This window comes from Phacochoerus africanus, chromosome 11 (assembly GCF_016906955.1).
Source record: "Phacochoerus africanus isolate WHEZ1 chromosome 11, ROS_Pafr_v1, whole genome shotgun sequence".
Classification (NCBI taxonomy): Eukaryota; Metazoa; Chordata; class Mammalia; order Artiodactyla; family Suidae; genus Phacochoerus; species Phacochoerus africanus.
This window is the reverse complement of record NC_062554.1, coordinates 35,651,851-35,676,170: the sequence shown is the minus strand read 5'-3', so window position 1 is coordinate 35,676,170 and position 24,320 is coordinate 35,651,851. Positions and strand designations below refer to the sequence as shown.

The window sequence follows — 24,320 nt, the reverse complement described above, 5'->3', positions numbered from 1 at the left end:
TGTCCCCAGTGCATTGATTTTAAAAGTGTGGACTGAAGAAAAAAAGAGGGGAGTTCTCTTGCGGCTCAGCAGGTTAAAGATCTGATATTACTGCAGTGGATCGGTCACTGGCCTGGGAACTTCCACAGACTGAGAGTGCAGCCAAAAAGAAAAAAAATGTAGACTGAAAGGAGCTGAGGGAAACAAAAGTATGTTTTTCTAATGGTGCCGTACCTAAAATAGTTTAGGTTTCATAGTCTAAGAACCGGAGTATTGGAGTTCCTGTAGTGGCGCAGTGGTTAACGAATCCGACTAGCAATCATGAGGTTGCTGGTACAATCCCTGGCCTTGCTCAGTGGGTTAAGGATCCGGCGTTGCCGTGAGCTGTGGTGTAGGTTGCAGACGAGGCTCGGATCCTGCGTTGCTATGGCTCTGGTGTAGGCCGGCAGCTACAGCTCCAATTAGACCCCTAGCCTGGGAACCTCCATATGCCGCGGGAGCGGCCCAACAAATGGCAAAAGACAAAAAAAAAAAAAAAAAGAACCAGAGTATTGCCTTTCCTTTCACCAATGTGAGTAGAAATGATTCTTTTGGAATTCCTGCTGAGATTTTTTTTTTTTTTTGTCTTTCGTCTTTTTAGGGCTACACCCGCGGCATATGGAGGTTCCCAGGCTAGGGGTCCAATTGGAGCAGAGCCACAGCAACGCCAGATCGATCCGAGCTGCATCTGTGATCTATACCACAGCCCAGAGCAACAACCCACTGAGCAGAGCCAGGAATTGAACCTGCAACCTCATGGTTCCTAGTCAGATTTGTTTCCGCTGCACCACGACAGGAACTCCAATTTTTACTATTTATTTTATTTTATTTTATTGTCTTTTCTAGGGGTGCACTCACGGCATATGGAGGTTCCCAGGCTAGGGGTCTAATCGGAGCTGTAGCTGCCGACCTACACCACAGCCACAGCAACACAGGATCCGAGCCGCATCTGTGAACTACACCACAGCTCATGGCAACGCCGGATCCTTAACCCACTGATTGAGGCCAGGGATCAAAGCTGCAGCCTCATCGTTCCTAGTCAGATTCATGAACCACTGAGCCACAACGGAAACTCCAAGGAACTCCAATTTTTAAAATTTTTATTTACTTATTGTATTTTTTGTTTTTTAGGGCTGCATCCACAGCATATGTAAGTTCCCAGGCCAGTGGTCAAATGGGAGCTGCAGCTGCTGGTCTACACCACAGCTATGGCAGCACCAGATCCCTCACCCACTGATCAAGGCCAGGGATCAAACTCACATTCTCATGGATACTAGTTGGATTCGTTTTTGCTGCGCCAGAACAGGAACTCCTATTTTATTTATTTATTTATTTATTTGGCTGTGCCCCAAGTATCCAAAAATTCCTGGGCCAGAGGTCAAACCTGTGCCACAGCAGTGACCAGAGCAGTCACCTGAGCAGGGACAATGCTAGGTCCTTAACTGCTAGATCACCAGGGAACTCTAGATTAATATCTTTTTTTTTAAACTCAAATACTATGTATTAAAACTTTGTTTTTTTTTGCCCCAAAGGAATTCACCATTTAAAAATAAATTCCATTTATCATTGTTAAAGTTTTGATTTGGGGCTCTATTATGTTTTGCTGTTACTTACTCAGAATGTATATTGAAAACTTGGGTTAATTTCAGTAGAGTATGATACAATCTAGATATTGAGGGAAACTAGTAATACCATAGGTATACCCTTAATACTTGTGATTATTTTTTCTGCGTTAAAATTTTTATCACTCCCCCAAGGGTTTTTAAAAACAATAATTTGTTGAAGTATAGTTGACATGAAATAAACTGCATGTGTATATAAAGTATATAATTTGGTAAGGTTTGAAATGTGTATATTCCAACAAAACCATCATGCCAAAAGTTTCCCTGTACCCTTCATAGTCATCTCTGCTGCCTCTTCCCACCCCCTGGCAATCCCTCAATACAACCACCCATCTTGTTATTTTTATAGACTAGTTTCCAGGAATCTGACTTTGGCTGGAAATTTCTCTTTTCTTCTGTAAGGCTTCTGCGGTATAGGTTTGACACATGATATTTGCTGTAAATTAGTTTATGTTGTCTAATTCTGGTTGACTTTGCCAAAGAGCACATAATCACTGTGTTTATTCTTTGGTTTTTTTTTTTTGGGGGGGGGCATGTCACACCTTTAGCATATGGAGGTTCCTAGGCTAGGGGTTGAATCGGAACTATAGCCGTTGGCCTACACCACAGCTCACAGCAACACCAGATTCTTAACCCACTGACTGAGGCCAGGGATTGAACCCACATCCTCATGGATCCTAGTCAGATTCATTTCTGCTGAACCATGACGGGAACTCCTGTTTTTATTCTTTGAATGCAGTTAAATAGCAATTCCTGGTTATAGTTTCTTAGATTACTAGTAATGTATCACATTGAATGAGAAGAGTTTCTCCAGCTGTGTAGAATAATGGCCTGATTCCAGTGTTTTAAATTATCGTTGTTTCTTTTTTAGAATAAATGTGGGCATCATTGTTCTCATTGCTGCTGAGTCTTTGGTCAGGTTTTTATAGCTTCCCTATGGCATTCATGGCATTGTAACAGGGAACCTTTGACTTGATATATGATGGAGCATTGAGAGTTTTTTTTGTTGTTGTTGTTGTTTGTTTATTTATGTACTGGAATTGTGATCTGTTTGTGCTGAATGATTTATTAAGGTCAATTGAAATAACATTTGAATCTTGGTTTTGTTACTTGCAATGTACCTATATATCTCATATGCTCTTATCTCTCCTATCCAAACAGAAGTGGTCCAGAGGATGACTCTGTCTGTATCCTGAGTGTTGATGAGAAGAATAAGTTGGGGGCCAAGATTATCAAGGCTGAGATGATGGGAAATATGGTAAGACTTATATGTTCTTTAGAAAGTAGTTAGTAAATATTGAACTTCTTACAGTTAATTTTGGACTTTCTTATGTGGGTGTAGCACACTTTAAAAATAATGATGCTTATTAATTCTTTGAAGAAATTCTTGAGCACTTCTAAAAACAGTGCTTTATATTTCTAAGTAATTGTATACTTTGTCAAATTTCTGAAATTTAAGATTCTAGGGAACTAAATGTTTTTTAATTTTCTTTTTAACTTGGATATTTGTTTTACTCTTGTATTTTTTATTTATTGAGCATATTTGAGAGAAATAAAGATGTCTCTGTCTTTTTTCCCTTTTTTTTTTGGTCATTATTAAAAATGTGTACTTTCTTAAATTCCCTGACTTAGGAACCTAAAAAATGAGCTCCTTAAAAGGATAGTTAATTCATTTTTTCAAATTTTAAGGCAACATATTTATGTCTGACAGTATGTTAAATGCTTTGTGTACATTAGCTCACTTAACTCCCATAATAATATTGTGATTTGAGACTTATTTACCTCACAATTGAATAGAAATAGGGATGATTTGGTAAAAGTGGCATCTGTCTATTTATTTATTATATTATCACATTTCTGTTATACAAATACATGTTACAATGCATATGGCAGAATAGCAAAACTAGGCAGCTTTCCGTGTCTTGACAAAGTTGACACTCATGGTCATATGTAGGTATTCATCTCAAATCCATATTTTAACGATCTTCTGTTTTGGTGTGCTGTCAATACAACACTCTTTAGTAGAACAAAAAGTGACCAAACAGGATGCTTCTGATTTTATTAGTTTGTATCTCTAATAAAAATCGTATGTTGCATTTGCTGCTCTTTCTCTCTTTGAATCTGGTCCTCAGATTCAAACTCAGAAATTAGTAAGAAAGACACACTACCACCAACAAAAACAACAGCAATAAAATAACCTTTGGCTTTGAAAGCACAAAGAAATGAGTTCAGACAGTGAAAGATCGGTCCCTAAGTTAGGAGGTTAACATGTTAGAAGCGTTCCTGTGTTCATGGAGTCACTACAGTGGAGAATCCTGTTCTTTGCTTGTCATGTAATTCTGTTTATTTAATTTATTTCTTTGTGATTTATTGCTTTATATGCTAGCTGTTTCATATAAATATTTATAGATTTCCTAGAGTAAAAATGAAATATATTCATATTTTTTTACCTGAAGTTACTTATCAGCAATAAATAAGGTAATACTTAAATCTCGTGATGGCTTTCTTTTTACAAATAACTGAAATTCTGAGTATTAAAAGTTTATAATATTTAAGAAATTATAAAAATGTCATTCTTAAGGTTATGTATTTCCTTAATCTCCCTGTCTTCCCTAAAATATATGTCCTTGTAACAGTTTTCTTTTAGGTTTGAGAATTTTCATTTAAAAAAATTTTTTTTAAGATTTAAATTTTCTGTTGTAGTTGATTTACTGTGAATTTCAGCTGTACAGTAAAGTGACCCAGTTTTATTTATATATATATATATACGTTCTTTTTCTCACATTATCCTCCATCATGTTCCATCACAAGTGGCTAGATATAGTTCCCTGTGCTATACAGCAGGATCTCATTGCTTATCCACTCCAAATGCTATATTTGTATCACCAACCCCAAACTCCCTGTACCTCCCTCCCCCATGTCCTTGTAATTATTTACCTTCAAAGCATAAACAATTTTGACAGGTATTTGGGAATTTGTAACCCAGATGAGTTCATTAGAAAGTAATATACTAGACTGTGACTGTATTTAGATGATAGCATTTGGATGTTTACTATGCTATTTCCCTTCAATTACATGAATTTGAAATATTCTACAAATGAGGAATTTATATATCACATCTATTTTTCTTATCTTTCTGTTTGAAGGAATTAGCTGAACAGCTTAAAGCCCAACTTGAAAAAGCAAATAAATTCAAAGAAACTGTAACACAGATATCAAAAAAATCTGCAGTAATGGTAAGTAATATAGTTTGTTTATATGTAGGTAATTAGCTTGTATAATGCTTCTACTTGGCAGTGGTAATATTTTAATGTTAATGTTTCTGTTTCTGTGTCAGTGTGTGTATATGTATAAGCTCGTGTACTTGTTTTTGGAATTTATTTTCATATGTATTCTTTTATGTTCTATCATTGTGTCTGGTGGAAAAAAGCCTTGGCTTGGAGCCAAGGAAACCTGGTTTTTATTCTGGGCTTTGCCATTTACTGACTGAGCTTGCAAAAGTCAAAGTGGTCATTAACTCCTTCCCCTCCAAAGTGAGAGGCTTGAATTTGGTATCTCTTTCATATAAAATATTTTGTTGTAGGATTTGTTTGTCTGTGAATAAAACAGATAAAAATACCTATCTGCATGGAATTTTGTTTGAGGAAGAGAGAGACAAATGATAAAAAATAATAAATTACATAGCATGTTAGAAAGTTACACATCCTAGGCAGAGTAGTGGGAATCTTGAGTGCCAGGGATGCTGTGTGTTTATGTGTGTGTCTTGGGTTGCATAGGTTAATTCTTAGCAAAAAGTGACATTGGTGTTGGCCAGCACTGCAGTTCCATTTTGACCCAGGAACTTCCATATGCTGCAGGTGTGGCCCTAAAAAAAAGAAAAAAATTATTTTAAAAAAAGAAGTAAAGTAGACTGTAGAATTGAATTAGCTTTTCATATTATTCTAGAGCTAGATACTACTGGTTCTAGAAGATATCTTCCTAATAAAATTAAAATCATTAGGGGTTAAACATATCCCTAAGTAAGCCACTTTTAAAACTATGAAATGAGGAGTTCCCGTCGTGGCGCAGTGGTTAACGAATCCGACTGGGAACCATGAGGTTGCGGGTTCGGTCCCTGCCCTTGCTCAGTGGGTTAACGATCCGGCGTTGCCGTGAGCTGTGGTGTAGGTTGCAGACGCGGCTCGGATCCCGCGTTGCTGTGGCTCTGGCGTAGGCCAGTGGCTACAGCTCCGATTCAACCCCTAGCCTGGGGACCTCCATATGCCTCTGGAGCGGCCCAAGAAATAGCAACAACAACAACAACAACAACAACGACAAAAAAAAAAAAAAACAACTATGAAATGAACTTTAGTCTTAAGTATTGGCTTATAATTTTTTAGTAATGATCCTTTATATTAATATTTGTTTTCTCAAACTTATGTATGTTTAGTATCTATTTTATCAGCAATGTTATGAGAGAGAGAGGTTAGGCAGATCATTATTATACCAATTTGACAAGAAATCAAAGAAGCTAAAATAAATATGTGCCTTCAATCTAGATCATGCTCTAGAAGAATTTTAGGATTGACACAGGGTGGCTCAAGCAACTAAAGAGATGTAGTCATAGAATATATTTTTATTTTGTATCTGGGTTATCTCTTGTTTTCTGAGTCTCAGTACTGAAATGAAGTTTACACATTTTCCAAACTCTGAAGAGTTTGGAAAATCATTGAGCCAGAATAGCATTTCTGAATGCTATGACTACAGATATATTAATGCTTTGAGGCCTTCAGTCTGTACAAAAACATAGCAATCACAGACAATATAAAATGAGTAAATTGAAAGAGATGTTACATGGCTTAAAAATCAAGATACATTTCTCTGCGTATAGGAACTGAAAAAAAAAAAAAAACCCATAAAATAATAAGGAACTGGAGCTTGCAGGAATCCAACTCCAAAAATAGGCAGAGTGGCTAGGAATTGAGTTAATCTGAGAAAATGGAGATTAAAGGTCCTCTTACACAGCCTCTCTCTGTTTGAACCAAGTTTGATGGCTCCTGGAAAAGGCTTAGAATACTTCTCTGATGGGGCTTGGAACAGGCCACCCCAAAATATGCCAAGGTGCCATATTGATTATTTTAAATTGAAGTTAACTGAAAAATAGCTGGTGTAAGAAGAACACTATGCCTTTCCTTGTTCCCCTGAAAGCAGGGAACAAAGCTCCCATGAGAAAGTAGCCTTCCTATGCTGGGAGGTTGGAAGGTATCCTTATTGCCAGAGATGGAAATTTGAGGCCAAGAAAGCTGGATAAACACAATTTGCTATCCCAAGGAAAACCCCCTTTATTTTGTCAAATCTTCACAAGTAATTGATTCTTAATGTAAAAAGGTATATAAGCAGCCTATGCGACCTCCATAAGTATAAAATTAAATTTGTTTTTTCTCTCATGTCAGTTTGATTATTAGACCAGACAAAGAACCTAAAATGGTAGAGGGAAAATTTTCTCCCCACAGCTCATAGGAAATTATTGATGTTGGGAGGCATAGAGAAAGCAGACATAACCATGCAGCCATTATTTAGACTATGTGAAATATCCCCATTATCACTGTATAATTTTAAGAATGGGGAATCCTGATGGACTGAGTGGAAGCACTTAAAAACTACCAATTAGTGAAAGGTAAGAATAGGAAGAGAGATAGGAAGGAAGAAAAAAAAGACATTTCAGATAAACTTGCACAATAAGATTCCAGAAAACATTAGATTTCCCTGAAAAAGATATTTTTAAAAAAATGGTGTATAAGTTCTTATTGCCAGTAAATTTAACATGATCATGCAGTCTTAAAATGACTTTAAAATTAAGTATATGGGAGTTCCCATCATGGCACAGCAGAAAGGAATCCACTAGGAACCATGAGGTTGCAGGTTCAATCCCTGGCCTTGCTCAGTGGGTCAAGGATCTGGCGTTGCCATGAGCTGTGGTGTGGGTCACAGATGCGGATTGGATCCCGAGTTGCAGTGGCTGTGGCGCAGGCCGGCAGCTGTAGCTCTGATTAGACCCCTAGCCTGGGAACCTCCACGTGCTGCAGGTGTGGCTCTAAAAAGCAAAAATAAATAAATTAATAAATTAATTAATTAAGTATATGTAGTAGCTTCAGCTACAAGAACAGAATAATATTCATAAGAAGCAGATATGAAACAAAACGAGACAAAAGTGAAATAATAAGTGGATATTAAGAAGACACAATTTTGTAGGAACTTTTGAAATGATACTGGCTAAATCATAGGCAGGATTCAGTCAAAGAAAGAATGAAATGAAAAGTAACTAAAAATTATATCCAATATTTATTTATAACTTTATACCTAGGCATTGTTCTAAAACTTTTCATGTATTAATTTACCTGATCCTGGAAACACCTTATTATTCTATTTTACAAATAAAGAAATTGAGGGAATTAAATGCATTGCAAGATTATGTAATGAGGCAGGATTGGAACAGAAGCATTTTGGCTCTAGAGCCCACACCAGCATTAGCCAATAACTCAACAAAGAAGAGATAAAAGAAAATATTTCAAAGAATAGATGTGAGATTATGAGGGATAGATAAAAGCTGAAATTACTGAAACAGAAAACCAAAAACCTGTAGAAATTATAAAAACACCAAGAGTTCATTCTTTAAGAAAAAAAAACAAAACTTATAAAATAGGTAACTCTTTGGGAAGGCTGATTAAAGGGGAAAAAATAGAAAGATGCAAATAAGCAGCATTAAGAATTGAAAAAAGAAGAGTTCCCGTCGTGGCTCAGTGGTTAACAAATCAGACTAGGAACCATGAGGTTGCAGCTTCCATCCCTGGCCTTGCTCAGTGGGTTGAGGATCCTGCGTTGCCGTGAGCTGTGGTGTAGGTTGCAGACGCAGCTCGGATCCCATGTTGCTGTGGCTCTGGTGTAGGCCAGCAGCTACATCTCCTATTAGACGCAGACTTGACTTCGTTCTGGCACTGCTGTGGCTGTGGTGTAGGCTGGCAGCTACAGCTCTGATCTGACCCCTAGCCTGGGAACCTCCATATGCCAAGGGAGTGGCCCAAGAAATGGCAAAAGACAAAAAAAAAAAATTGAAAAAAGAACAAAACAAACAAAAAAAGAATTGAAAAAAGGAGACTATCTGATGCCTTATAGAATTAGAAAAGGGTATCTCCTTTGAGCAGATATAGTCGTGTGAATACCTTTCACAAATTAAAAAAAATAGCCTTGAGACAGGATTGCATCTTGGTGAATGTAATGTAGTTTGATTTTAAATCTGCTCACTGCTTTGGCTGGGTACTTGTGTGACATGAACAGCCTGCTTTTCTCTGGACATACTTAGAGATAAAGTAGAGATTGTTCAGAAATCATGAAAATATTTAGAACAATAATTACTGCTTATTTCTTGAAATTTTAAAAGGTAAAAATGGAAACAAAAAAAGACAAGTAAAAAAAGATAATGGAAACACATGTCAGTGATGATAGACTTGCAGAATACTAACTGGTGGGTAAATCTGATCTAGTGGAAGTTTTCCTTCATTTCCAAAATGCTAGAAAAGGCTTTAAAAACTTTTAGAATTTTTTCCCCCATTTTTTTGGCCTCCCTGCAGCATGTGGAGTTCCTGGGCCAGGGATCAGATCAGAGCCATAGTTGGGACCTACACCACAGCTGTGGCAACGCCAGTTCCTTTAACCCACTGATGCTGCAGAGGCGCTGCTGATCCTGTTGTGCCACAGCAAGAACTCCTAGAATTTTTAATATTAGCTTTGAATGAAAGCAATATACTTTTTCCTTTAAAAGAAATTTTTTTTATGTACAGTTAATTTGTAATGTTATATAAGTTTCAGGTGATTCACAATTTTTAAAGGTTATATTCCATTTATAGTTATTATATGTTGACAATATTCCCTGTGCTGTGCAATATATCCTTATAGCCTATTTATATTACATAGTACTTCATACCTCTTAATCCCCCACCCTTATCTTGCCCTAACCCCCTTGCTCTCCCCATCTCTATTATCCAGTAAGAGAATAAATAGAGATACTCTTTAAAATATGACACTTCATTAACTAACGCTAATTGATTAATTGAAGAAGAAAAATAGTGACAATAATTTTTACTATCCACTTAGTATTGTGTGTGAATATAAAATCAAAAAATTGGTATGCATTTGTTCTTTTATTTCAACAAGGGAACTAAATCTGTATTAAATGGGATTGAGATTGATTTTTAATCATTAATTCTGATTGGAGAGGTAAATTAAATGCGAATAATTTGCATGGTCTTATTTCAAATTGATTTTTAATTAAGTGGTTATCTGATATTCTTTATGTGATTCTTTGTTAGAATCTTTTTAATAAAATTCTATTTTCATCATAGAATAAAGTTTACTTTTATTCTCTGCTCTACCAGGTATATATATTTGACCTAAAGTTCATAGGAAAAAGGTAATAGATTGAAAGTATGCAGGCTGTAACTTCTTCTGGAGAGTTAGAGAAGTGAAAAGCACTGAGGGCTGTTAATGGTAATAAGTTATGTGGAATATCATTGTAGTAGCTACTTTAACAAGTTTGTTTTGTCATTTTATTGCTTTCAAGTTTCAATAGATCTTTAAATCGAAGAAACATTTGTTAAACAACATCTGCAGCATCTGGGCATGCTCATACAATGCCTTTTGAATATCGGTGCTTTGTCATCTTTTAATATTGTCTAGGTGAAAACTGTATTTGAAGTTTGCTTCTGTGATTGTTTTTAGAAAAAATGAACTCTGGATATTTTTCCCCACCTTTTCCCTGAAAAGATTATGGTCATTTTACCTTATAGTGGATAATAAAAGTCTGGGAGAAGCAAAATAATCCACAATATTATGTGAAAACTAAAATCACTTTATGCTTTTTTAGTTATTAAATATAAGCATTCAGTACTCTTTTCAATAATTTCAAAAGTTAGCTCTAAATCTTTCCGTAGAATGAAGACCAGCAAGAGGTGATCCTTGTCAGAACGGATCAGTCTGGAAGAGTGTGGCCTGTGAACACATCAGGAAAACACATGGAATCTAAAGGAGGAAGACGGAAGAGACAGATTGTACGTTTACCATATGACACATTTTGTTTATTAAGTTAGAATCCCTATTTTCCCCTTGGGGCTTTCTTTGCATCAGATCACAATTGACCCTCGAACAACATGTGTTTGAACTGCACGGGTCCACTTAGGTGCAGAACTTCTTTAGTAAATTACATGCTGTAGCACTACACAGTCTGTTGGGGTTTGCATCTGTGGATGTGGAAGTGTAGATAGGGAAGACTGACTCTAAAGTTACACTCACATTTTCCTCTGCATGGGAGTTGGTGCCCCTAACTTCCACATAGTTCAAGGGTCAACTGTACTTCAAAATATTTTCTGAAATGTAGCTTTATAATGCAAACAGTATAAGGTAGTAAGTTGTTAAATTACTTTTATTCCAAGTTATCCCTTTGCCTTTTACAAAATGAAATCTAATTCAATGACGGTTTTCAAATAATTATGAACATTGAATGTTTAAGGCAATTTTAATTTTAGTGTATGTTCTTTTATGTTGTTTCTAGCTTCTTTTTACATACTTATCATAGCTCTTAAGGAAAACTTTGGTCCCACAGACCTGTTGTTTTGTGTTAGCTAATTTCAAATTTGGTGGTGGTATCCATATAGAGCAGTATCTTAATTATGTAGTTTCTGTGCTCCTTTATAAACTTAATTTTCTTTATCTTTTAGCTGCAGCAGTTAATTTTTAGTAATACCTTGAGGCTCCTAAAATGGCAAAAACAGCAGATTCAGTTTTCCCAGATTAGATTTTCTGTTTTAAATTCAAAAGGTCAAATGGTAATTGAGTCCACAATAGATTTGTTCATTTAGAATTTTTCTGTCAAATGCTTATTATCTGCTGTTGAGTGCCTTTGTTGCTAAAGATAGTAATTGATTTGTTCTGCAAATGGAAGTGAAATAAATACCTTTTCTAATGAAACGGGACATATTAGAGGTTTGGAAGGGAGATGTGGCAGGAGAATAGTGAAGGTTTGAATTGTATGGAATGACAAAACTGACTAGGGATTCGTAGATAGATTGCCAGAATGCATTATGAATGTTCTTTTAGAATTGCTTATTACTGACTAATGTAGGTATAGGAGTAAGGAGGATAGACACATTCATTCAGGTTTGCTTTTTGAGTATAATGAAAAGAGGACCAGAGAGGAATCTGGAGCCAGGGAGTGATAGAAATCAGGGAGTGTGAGATGTAAGCTAGTAAATACAGGAAGGGTAATGCTGGGGAAAAAAATATTTGCAGTGGTTCCAAAGATCTCAAAGAAGTTGAAGAATAAGTTTTATTTGGATAAGGAAAGTGAGAACAATGTTGGGGAGATGTGATTTGTTGGGAAATAAATAGCACATTTCTTTTCCACATGAAGGTATGGGACTAACTAACAGGAAAACCCAGGATTATTTTAGTTGAGAATCAGAATATCAGCTTTATTTCTGATAGAGCTCTTTTAAGTGGGTTTGCTAATACTTCACTTTTGTATTCGTTATGCTTCCTTGATCCCTGGATAACTGCTGACTTCCCTCCACAGTGATGGGGAATTTTTATTACAAGGAGGGGAGGAGCAGAGAGGAGAGAATAAGACAAAAAGCAATTGTGCCCTTTCCTCAAAACTCATAAATAGTGTCATGCTTCCACCTCTGGGGAAGAAGAAAGTATACAGGCAGAAGAGGTAGGGAGTGTTATTCTAATGGAAATTCTTCCTTATGGAAGCAGGTAGAATAGGAATAAACTAGAAGGAAAGACTGTGATACATAGTGGGATTTTTACATATAATATCAGATTTATAGGTAATTCAATTAAAATACCTGAGACTCATGTTTTCACTAAACTAATAATGTTCATTTGTTGTAGGCGTCAACCCATGAGGAAAAAGAAAGGGTCAAATACTTTCATGATGATGATAATCTAAGCCTAAATGATTTAATCAAGAACGAAAAGATGGGAACAGCAGAAAATCAAAACAAACTTTTTATGAGAATGGCATCTAAGGTAAAATATATATTCTGTACGATACTTTTGACTTTTGAGATGCTGGTTACTCAATTTGCAATGAGCTGCTTTTCAGAGATGGTTCTTTCTAGTCTTGATTTGATTTATTAAATTAAACCCTTTGTAAGACATATTGGAAACATGCATTTTGGAATTGATTTGATTAGGCACTATACTTTTGGGATTTAGTTTTTTTTTTTTAAGAGAACTATTTAATTTTTTTAATGTAGTCCATGAAAATGTCATTTATTTAAGGGGCCAAACATCAGTATTGACAACATGCTGCTAGTTAAATTCCCAGTCTCTTTTGTCTTGATGTTCCTCTAGTTCTTCATAATTATGTCGCAAGGTATATATTTTGAGTAATATGTTATAAATTAGAAGACATCTTAGAATAACCTTAAAAGTCTACTTAAATGAAAATTTTGTATTTTTTTGAAAATGTATATCAATAGGATGAATTTTTATTTCAGATAGCATCCTTTGTTGCAGACCCTTCCATCAACATTGTTATGAAAGAGACATTTATTTATTTATTTATTTAATTTATTTTTTTAATATTTTTTTTTATTTTCCCACTGTACAGCAGGGGGGTCAGGTTATCCTTACATGTATACATTACAATTACATTTTTTCCCCCACCCTTTCTTCTGTTGCAACATGAGTATCTAGACAAAGTTCTCAATGCTATTCAGCAGGATCTCCTTGTAAATCTATTCTAAGTTGTGTCTGATAAGCCCAAGCTCCCGATCCCTCCCACTCCCTCCCCCTCCCATCAGGCAGCCACAAGTCTGAAAGAGACATATTTAAACCTAGGTCTATAACAGGTCTTGACCCACTGGAAATACTCCGCTCACTGCCTGTATTTACAAATAAAGCTTTAGTGGAATGCAACTATGCACCTTTGTTTATATATAGTCTATAATAGCTGAGCTGAATAGTTGTGACAGAGACTTTGTTACCCACAAAGCTGAAAATATTTACTATCTGGCACTTTACAGAAAAATTGCCCATCCTTGCTTTTTTTTTTTTTTTTTGTCTTTTGTCTTTTTGCCATTTCTTGGGCCGCTCCCGAGGCATATGGAGGTTCCCAGGCTCGGGGTTGAATTGGAGCTGTTGCTGCCAGCCTACACCAGAGCCACAGCAACGTGGGATCCGAGCTGCGTCTGCAACCTACACCACACCTCACGGCAACGCCAGATCGTTAACCCGCTGAGCAAGGGCAGAGATCGAACCTGCAACCTCATGGTTCCTAGTTGGATGCGTTAACCACTGCGCCATGACGGGAACGCCTCCATCCTTGCTTATGATACCATTGGTATCATTCCATTTAGTGGTGAAGTTTGAACGTAGGTATTTGAGGGGCAGGAGGGAGCCTTTTTACTGTATACCTTATTAGACTTTATAAAAAACTGTGTAAATAGACTACCTGATGAAAAAATTAACTTTATGAAAACTAAAATGACAATAACGGAAGTATCAGTGTATGTGTGTGTCAGAGGAAGTAAAACAAACTTGAGTTTAAATAGAAATGATCATTCTTCTAATCACCAAGAATTATGTAGGATCTTAAATTAAGCCCATTAGGATCATTTTTTACTTCTTATTTTGGAGGAGATACTAGAAATCTTCTAGGGTCTGGATTCCCGGCAGAAAGAAGGACATGTTTTTATGAAAGTTTCCTTCTCAGAAATAGATCATTTTATTTGGAAGTCTGAATTAAACATAGTTTTAGTAGTCTAATACTCCATCCAAGTTTATACACAGTATAAACAAAGCCTTGTTAATAATTATAATAATAATTTATTAATTAAAAAAATTTTTTATCGAGCACCTGATATATGTTAGATACCATTCTAGGTGCTAGGTGTAGTGAAACAATGAAGTTCCCCCACACAAGGAATTTGTGGATGAGATAGAAAATGAACAAATATGTGATATAAAAATTATATAACATAATATATCACAAAATAAAAAATACTTTTGTAGGGAATAAAACAAAATAGAGATAGAATGGTATTTTCAGTAGAATGCTGAAGGAAGGCCTCTCTGTGGAGGTGATGTTCAGCAGACTTCTGAACAAAGTAAGGGAGTGGTCTGAAGGAATACCTGGGAGAAGACTGTTCATGAAGAAGAGCAAATGCAGAGGACCCGAAGCGGAGACATTCTTGATAAGCATTAAAAGACATGTGACTATCAATAGAGGGAGAAAGGGAAAGAGATAAAATGGGAGACATACTAGGAGTCAGATCACGTTGGGTCTTTCAGAACACAGTGAGGGAGCTTTGGTTTTTGTTTTAAATGATGGGAAACCATTTGAAGGTTTTTTGCTAGGACAGTGTCATGACCTCATTTGTGTTTTGTCCTACAGTTTTTGTATATTATTTTCTGGGTTTTTTTGGGTTTTGTCTTTGTTCTCTCTGCTTTTCAGTAGTGGAGATTTTTGTTGTCATATCCTCAAGCTCAGAGATTCTTCCTTCAGCCTTATTCAGTCACAAATAAATCCATCAAAGGCATTTGTCACTTCTATTTTAGTGTTTTTGACCTCTAGCATTTCTTTCTGGTTCTTTCGTAAAATTTCCATCTCTCTGCCTACATTATTCATCTGTACTTGGTAAGCCTGTGCCTCTGGACTGTGAATTTCACCAGTACTTCTCAGTTTTTTCTCCACTTACTTGGGATAGAATGGCTAGAAGGAGCTGGAGGTGGATGTTTCCCTTCCTTCAGGTAGCTTAGTCTCTAATAAAACCCCAGCAGGTTAAACTGGTAAAATAGTTTATACTATGGCGGTAGGTGTTAAGAACAGAATACTTTATTATAGTTCAAAATTGTTCCTTTTCTTCTCCCCCTCTTGGAACTCATAGCAAATTTTTGTCCTGATCTTTACTCTGAGGACCTGGTAGAACTCCTAGAGGTAAAATTCACAAAAGTTTGAGCCCCCCTTCCCATGACTGGTGTTTTTGACTTTCATATTTAACCACACTGAGCTTCCTGCACTTTATCAATTGCGGTTTAGGTTTTCCTACCTTGTCACTGGTTCCACCAGAACAACTGGTTTCTACACAGATAAATTATGATTTTCTGTACCCACCTGCCTGTCTCTCTGATTTTTGGGTCAGTCACTTTCCTGATCGATCTGAAAAGAGCTATTGATTTTTCAGTTTATAAAGCTTTAAACTTGTTGGACTATAGTCATAACTTCTCAGCCTCTTAAATGTCAGTCTGGAAACTGGTGTTTTATGTTTTAAAGGTGTTTCTGGCAGCTCTTCTGAGGAGGTGATGTAGAGAGGCAAGAGTGGAAGCAGGGAGATCACTTAGGAGGACATTTCATTCAAATAGAGCCTTGGAGTAGGGTGGTAAACTGGTGAGGGTTATTCACATTTGGGGCAGATTTGCTGGTGCTATTTATTTTGCAAGGGGACAAATCTTTCAGGAAGTTAGAGATGAAGAATACTACTATGGACACATGAAGCATGCTCATTAGCCATTCACATGGTGCTCTGGAGGTTCTGCCCATGGAGCTCTGGATATATGTTGGTGTTCCCATGTAGATTTAGATGTTCTTAACCTGTAAATGTATTTAAAACAATGGGACTTAAATTATTAGTGAGGAGAGCCTCAAAACTGAGCTGAGCACTGGCTAGAAGAGGACAAAAAGGATTCAACAAATGAAATTGAGAAGGTACAGCTGGTGAGGTAAAAGGAAAACTTAGGGTATGGTGTTTCAGAAGCCAAAGAAGAGAGGAAGGAGGTTGTGAATAATTGTTTTGGCTGTTTCTGAGAGGTAGGGAAAGATGAGGAAGTTCTTGTCTGATTTTAATTTTCCTTTTGAGGTCATTTACTGAGTGAGAGGAGTTAATGGCGTGTCCAAGGTTTGAATCTTCTAAAATTGCCACTGTGTAAAATGGGTGGTTTTTCTAATTGTGTTGAAGAACCAGGTTAGCTTATGACTTTATAGTGGAACCATTTATAAAATACAATAACTTCACTCGGATAAGACTACTAAAATAGTATACTCAAATTTGGTCTTTAGAGGTACTGGTCTGAAGCAGAAAAGGAATAGTTTTATTAATTAATTTTCTACCATTATATTATACAACTGGCGCTTGAAATATCTGATTTCAATTACTCTTAAGGATAGTGATATTAAAAATAATGCTATTCTTGGAATATTCTTGAAAAAAATATCATACAGGCAGGGCCTCTGAACAGAAGCAGCTTGTAATTGCTGTTTATAGAGGGTCATATCTGTATCAGTCACTTCTCAATCAGAGAAGCAGAACTATTAAAAGACACATAGACACAAATTTCTTTATAGGAATTTGACCTTATGAAATCATGGAAACTGGTTAAGCAATCTCTTTAAGGCTGTCGTGGTTGCATCTGAATTTGGAGCTTTAAGTCCAGAGGGCAAGCACTTGTGAAGGAAAAATGAATGTAAAAGGGGAAGACTAAACACAAACATGAGTTGAACTCTCAAGGATGGACAGATGCACATGTCAGTTCTTGTTACCTCTGACCTTGGTGTTGTGGATGTTCTCTATAACTTAGGCCAGGAACTAAACACACACATCTGGCCTGAAGGAGGATGGAGGAAAGGTTAGGTGGTTGTAGACCCAGCAGGTAAGTGAAAGTGTATATGCAAGCCATAAAAAAGCTGCTGTTTTATTTCAACTCTTTAGGTCTTCTGTAAGCATCTCTAGTTGTCTACCATAACCAGAAACATACAGAAGAAGGAATTCTGGAAAACCTATGTCAGACTAGTCACATTGAAGCAGTGACCACAACCCATGCCATGTTACCTTGGCTCCTCTCTTTAAACTATATTTAATCTCCAAATAAAGAAGATAACAAAGTCATGTTTCTGCCCAACATGATACAGCTATCCTACATACAACAAAAAGTAGGCTAACCCTTTCCCCAGAATAGAATACAAAACTATTATTAATATATTTTAAGGTAGATGGTAAGGGATGAAAAAGGGGAAGAAAAGAAATAATTTTTGTTCATATTTAAATGTGTATTCGCACCTTCTTGTCAAAATATTAAAAGGATATATAACCATTAAAATATGAATTTCTGAGACTGGTTATATGGTTTTATCTAGTGTTTATAACAGCTTTCCTCCACTACTCATTCCGTATTCCTTTCATCCTCAGCAACACACTTAGCTGGGTCGTGACCCCTTGCCTGTTAAGGTGACTCAGAACCTCATTCTGAAGGTCTGGGCCATTTGGGCCATTTATTAGCAGTCCCGCTTTAAGTAAGTTATACTTTACCATTGACTTTAATCATAGGTCATGAGAAAACTGAGAGGTACCCTAAAAGATCTCCTGTATTCAAGATATACTTCCCCTTACCTCCTCTGTGTCGTACCAACTCAGTTTTCCCTTGATAGTCAGAATTAGTCACTCAGAGAGTAGAGTAACTCCCTTTGCTTTTTGATTCAGTGAAGAGCCAGAAGGGCCAGGTGAGAACTTCCAGTTCAATGAATTGTTGTGTCCTATGGTAGAAGTATCCCTGTCTTTGGAACAAAGAGGTCTAGACCAGTAGGGCCTAAAATCACGGGGATGGGAAGCAAAAATTTTGCTATTGTGTCAGAAGGGGCAACAGTGGGACGAGTCCTGTTTTTTCCCCTAGATTCCCAGACCTATGAATCCTGATTATGGGAAAGATAACATCATAGTTTAGGTACTGATTTATAGCACATACTTCATCCTGGAGGACATTGCCTTCGTTCTACAAGGCATCACCTATCCAGCAGTTGTAACTAAATCTTGAAAAGACCATATTTCTGTTCTGTCCGGCCAGCTGCTTCAGGATGGTAGGGAACATGATGAATTAAATGGAAATGGTAGTCATCATTGCATGGTGAATGCAGTGGGCATGGACACATTTTATTGGCTGTGAAATTAATTTCTTAGTCAAATGCCCTGACGATATAAGTCCATAGATGGTAGTTTTGGTAGAAGCACTATATGAAAGGGAGGCAAATCCATGTCTAGAGTGTCTATTCCAGTAGGAACAAAGTGCTGCCCCTTCCACGATAGAAGCAGTCCAGTGTACTCATCTTGCCTCCAGGAAGCTGCCTCATCTCCCTAAGGAGTGCCTAGTAGAGGCTTAGTGTTGACCTCTGTTGACACATTGAAATGCAGAAGTGGCTATAGCAAGATCAGCCTTAATGAGTGGAAGTTCATATTGTTGAGTCCTCAGATAGGTTCCATTCCTGCATGGCCACTTTGTCCATAAGTTCATTGGAACAATCAATGTTAGTAGTGGCTAGTGACATAAATATTTTCACAAGTACAAATATCTTTGCACTGTGTATCCACTGGGAGATACATACCTCTGTCCACATACCTCTTCCCCAGACTTCCTTATTGGTAGTTCTCTAATTGTATTCTCTTCAGGTTTGTGACTATCCAGCCAAACCATTTGCCGTAGTATGTAAATCAGTGTAGACCTGTATCTCTGGCCATCTCTCCTTCCAGGTAAAGTGAACTCACGGCTCAGACTTCTTCTTACTGAGAGGATTTCTCTTCATAGTCATTCCAGAGTGGGACTGCAGTGCTGCAGCTGTGCACTTTGGATGGTGTCTGTATGTCATGCAGAACCAAGTGTTCATTGAAAAATGTTGATATGTTAACCTATATTTAAACTTTTATAGCTTTTTTTTTTTTTTGAGATCCAGGATCTGATCAATGTTTGTGCATATGTGTGGTTACTGTGTCTCCTCACTGTGAGAATCCCTAAGACCATCCTCACTTGTGATACCCGCCACAAATTCAGAGAATCTCTAAGCCTACCTTCAGGTTTGATATTTTACTACAAGGACTTGCAGAACTCACTAAAAGTTGTTAAATAAAGCTTTATTAGGTTTATTACAGTGAAAGAAAAAAGATGGAAAGTTAGTCAAGGGAAGAGGCTCATGGAGCTGAATCCAGGAGAATGCCAAGCATGAAGCTTCCATTTGTCCTCTTCCAGTAAGTCATGGAGAGCACTAACTTCTTCCAGCAATAAAGTGTGAAATACATCATACACATGTACACGTGGCCAACTAGGGAAGCTCCCGCAACGCTGATGTGCAGAGATTTTATTAGGATTTGGTCACATAGACATGGTTGATTGCTTGTGAGGATGACTTTAATCTCCAGCCTCTCCTGAGGTGGAGCTGTGGCCTAAAGTCTCCAGCATAAAATCCATTGTTAGCATAGACTGGTGTGGGCCAAAGGTCCCCTGATAGGAAAGCCACTCTTAGAAATGCTTAAAGCGTATCTTCCAGGAGTAGAAGGCAAAGGCTAGACCTTTCTTTGGGTAAAGTTAATTTTTTTTGAAAACCACTTTATTTTATTTTATTTTTTTATTACTCAATGAATTTATTACATTTATAGTTGTGCAATGATCATCACAATCCAATTTTATAGGATTTCCATCCCACATCCCCGGCACTCCCCAACACCCAAACTATCTTCTTTGGAAACCATAAGTTTTTCAAAGTCTGTGAGTCAGTATCTGTTTTGCAAAGAAGTTCATTGTGTCCTTTTTTCAGATTCCACATGTAAGCGATAGCATTTGATGTTGGTGTCTCATTGTCTGACTGACTTCACTTTGCATGATAATTTCTATGTCCATCCATGTTGCTAAAAATGCCGTTATTTCGTTCCTTTTAATGGCCGAGTAATATTCCATTGTGTATATGTACCACATCTTCTTTATCCACTCCTCTGTCAGTGGACATTTAGGTTGTTTCCATGTCTTGACTATTGAAAATAGTGCTGCAATGAACATTGGAGTACATGTGTCTTTTGAAGTCATGGTTTTCTCTGGATGGATACCCAGGAGTGGGATTGCTGGTTCAAATAGTAGTTCTGTTTTTAGTTTTCTGAGGACTCTCCATACTGTTTTCCATGGTGGTTACACCAATTTGTATTCCCACCAACAGTGTGATAGGGTTCCTTTTTCTCCACACCCTCTCCAGCACTTATTGTTTGTAGACTTTTTGATGATGGCCATTCTGGCTGGTGTAAGGTAGTACCTCTTTTAGTTCTCTTTTTGGTATTTAGTAGATTAAGCAGAATTTATAACTTAGTCTAATGGAAGAAAAGCATAAGTTAATGAGCTTTTATGATACAATGTAGTCCTCATGAGACTGATTTGAGTACAGTGCTGAAAGAGCGTGAATGATCTAGGAAAGTTCTTTCATGGAGGTGACAGCTAAATCTAAGCCTCAGATTAAAAAATGAGTTGTAGATATGGCAAAACTGAGGGCAGAATTGGTCAGAGTGCAATATATGCAAAGCCTGAAGGTCATAGTACTTTGGGGGACTGAAATAGGGTAGAAAAGGTGTAGAGATTGACTAGGATTGTCATCAGACGTGACTGAGGTGACTCACATTTATGAGTCCTTATGTTGTGCCAGACCTGTGCTGTGAGGATTAAGCAGAATAACCCTTATTATGGAAGTTCCCTTTGAGGCTCAGTAGCTTAAGAAACCAGCATAATATCTGTGAGGATGCTAGTCCAATCCCTGGCCTCTCTCAGTGGGTTCAGTATCCATTATTGCCACAAGATGTGGTGTAGGTCACAGATGGAGCTTGGAACTGGTGTTGCCATGGCTGTAGGTTAGGCCTGCAGCTCCGATTTGACCCCTAGCCTGGAACTTCCATATGCTGCAGGTGCAGCCATATTTTAAAAAATATATAACCTCATTATGGGTAATGTTATAAGCATTGTAAAATGAAGAAGTAAAGCACAGAGAGATTAAATAACTTGCCCAAGTTTATACAGATAGGAGTTGGATTTTACCATGGTTATTTTGACTCTAGAAGACAAGCTTAATTAAGCATTATGCCTTTCTGTGTCTATGACTTAGTAGGACAGACAGAAGTTTGAACCTGATCCTGTTCACATTGTAGAGCTTTTTGAGGGTTTTAAATAAAATAATTAAATATTTTGTTTTACAAACATCACCCTGGGAGTTCCTGTCGTGGCTCAGTGGTTAACGAATCCGAGTAGGAGCCATGAGGTTGCGGGTTCGATCCCTGGCCTAGCTCAGTGGGTTAAGGATCTGGCATTGCCGTGAGCTGTGGTGTGATCAGACACGGCTCAGATCCCGAGTTGCTGTGGCTCTGGTGTAGGCCGGTGGCTATGGCTCCAATTCGACCCCTTAGCCTGGGAACCTCCATATGCCTCAGGAGCGGCCCAAGAAATGGCGACAAAAAAAAAAAAAAAAAAATCACCCTGGCTACAATTTATGTTGGAGAATCTGTGGAGAAGGTGCCTGAAATACACTTGAGAAGTGTTTTATCTTCTGAGTGGAGTGTATGCTGATTTTAAAGTAAAGGTTGTTTTAAACCTCTCTAGTTCAGTCTCCTTGTCTGTTAAATAACAATGATAATGCCCTCCTCATAGGAGTATAAAACAAACCTCGTAGCATTGCACATAGGAAATACTTTAGCTTATAGTGATGATGGTGATGGGTGATGATGATGATAGATTGACCTTTGCAGGTCAAGCATAAATTTTAATCATGATTTCATTTTCTTTTTCTTTTAATGTAAGAGTTTTATCACAGAACTTACAGATATGACTTAAGTATACCGCAGTACAATAAACTACTACCCTCTCCCCACCACTGTTATTTTGGTTTTTTCAGTTTATGGGAAAAACAGATGGAGATTATTACACTCTGGATGACATGTTTGTCTCCAAAGCAGCTGAGAGCAAATGTTTTGGTGAAGAAGAAGAGAATCAGAGGAAAAACGCAATTGCTGAGCACCAGCGTCTTGCTGCACAAATGGACAAATGTCTGTATTGTTTTGACAGCTCTCAGTTTCCCAAGCACCTTATTGTTGCAATAGGTGTTAAGGTAAGAAATGTAATGTTTATTGCCCTAACGAAATGATTTAACAGTATATGTAAATTTGCCTCTTTCTTCATACTCGTGTAAGATTTTAAGAAATCTGTCTTCTCTTACTCTGCTTTTCAGATATTTTTCTTTTCTAAGTTCACATGATTCTTAGACTTTTCCTTAGAATATAAATATTTACATGACGTGAAGTTTACATTTTGTGTAATTTTACTCTGAAGAAAGGCAGCTTTGAGTAATGCTTTAGGCCCTGGATTTTGGAACCAGACCACCTGGATTCAGATTCTTGCTCTGCCCTTTGCCTCTGTGTGATCATATTTTCATGAGTGGTACTTGACTCTCAGTATTAAAATCATTTCAGATACACTCAGAAGCTTCTGCTTCTCTTGTATCTTCATTGACTGTTTTATGAATTGAAGAAGTTTATTTTATAGTTGTTTCTTGGTATCCATGGGGAATTGGTTCCAGCAGTCCCTGTATACCAAAATTTGCAGATGATTGAATCCCATGGTCAGCCCTCCATATCTACGGTTCTGCATCCATGGATTCAGGCAATCACAGATCATACAGTATTGTAGTATTTATTGAAAAAAAATCCATGTATAATTGGACGGATGCAGTTTAAACCCATGCTGTTCAAGGGTCAACTTTTGTCTTAACTTGTTGAGTGTCTCCCCTAGAAGTCTGTAAGTTCCATGAGGAACTTACTCATCATTGTATATACCATACACATATCCCATTGTGTACCAAGCGTATATGATTATAGTCATATCTTTCAATAAATATTAGCAATCACTTATTTAATACTCACTAATAATAGTTACTTATTACTGTAAATACTTGATTATTTAATTCTTATATTAAGTAAATAATTGTTGTGTACCTGATATATGTCACAACCTAATTAGTCACTGGGGAAAAGTAGAAAATCAGATATGCTTGTGGAGCTTGTAGTCTAGTGAAATAGAGCAGAAAGTAAAAGATTTAATGATTGCCCTAATTTAACAGAGTGTTGTTATAAAGCAACTAGAGAGAGAAAATAGAATAAAATGATGGGAGAGTATTTTTTGACAAGGTGTTGTAGAAGGCTTCTCTGAGGAGGTATTTTAGTAAAGGTGTGAAAGTTGAGAAGAAGCAAGCATCAGGAAGATATTAATCAATAATGTTTCAGAACGAGGCACCAATGAGTAAAAAGCTTTGAGGAGGAAATGAGGTTGGCATTCATGGAACAGAGAAAAGACTGGTGTAGCTGGAGTGGAGTGAGTAAGAGAAAGTTGTAGGAAAGGAAGTTGAATGAATGAGTGCATGCTAGTTTCAAGAACTAGTAGCTTGGAGTGCCTGTCATGGCGCAGTGGAAACGAATCTGACTAGGAAGCATGAGGTTACAGGTTCAGTCCCTGGCCACATTCAGTGGGTTAAGGATCTGGCATTGCCGAGAGCTGTGGTGTAGGTTGCAGACACAGCTTGGATCTGATGTTGCTGTGGCTGTGGTGTAGGCCAGCAGCTATAGCTCCAATTTGACCCCTAGCCTGGGAACCTCCATATGCAGTGGGTGCGGCCCTAAAAAGCAAAAAAAAAAAAAAAAACCAAAAAACAAAGAACTAGTAGTTTGAGGAATACTATTAATTTCCTTGTTGTGTACACTCACATATAAACACCTGTGTAGCCAAAGAACTGGTCTTGGCTTTTCCATTTCAGTTCTACTGTTTAATATCTTTAGGTCATTAAGACAGTTTATTGGAGTTCCC

At 37.2% G+C, this 24,320-nt stretch overlaps 1 protein-coding gene across 1 annotated transcript in view; it reads left to right on the top strand.

The window, feature by feature from the left end:
• CWF19L2 (CWF19 like cell cycle control factor 2) overlaps nucleotides 1-24,320 on the top strand; it is a 94,547-nt gene that overhangs the window by 44,073 nt on the left and 26,154 nt on the right. Inside the window, 5 exon segments of the mRNA XM_047752561.1 lie at nucleotides 2,802-2,898; nucleotides 4,787-4,876; nucleotides 10,607-10,723; nucleotides 12,567-12,704; nucleotides 22,360-22,572. Of these exon segments, the coding sequence (XP_047608517.1) occupies nucleotides 2,802-2,898; nucleotides 4,787-4,876; nucleotides 10,607-10,723; nucleotides 12,567-12,704; nucleotides 22,360-22,572 (655 nt within the window).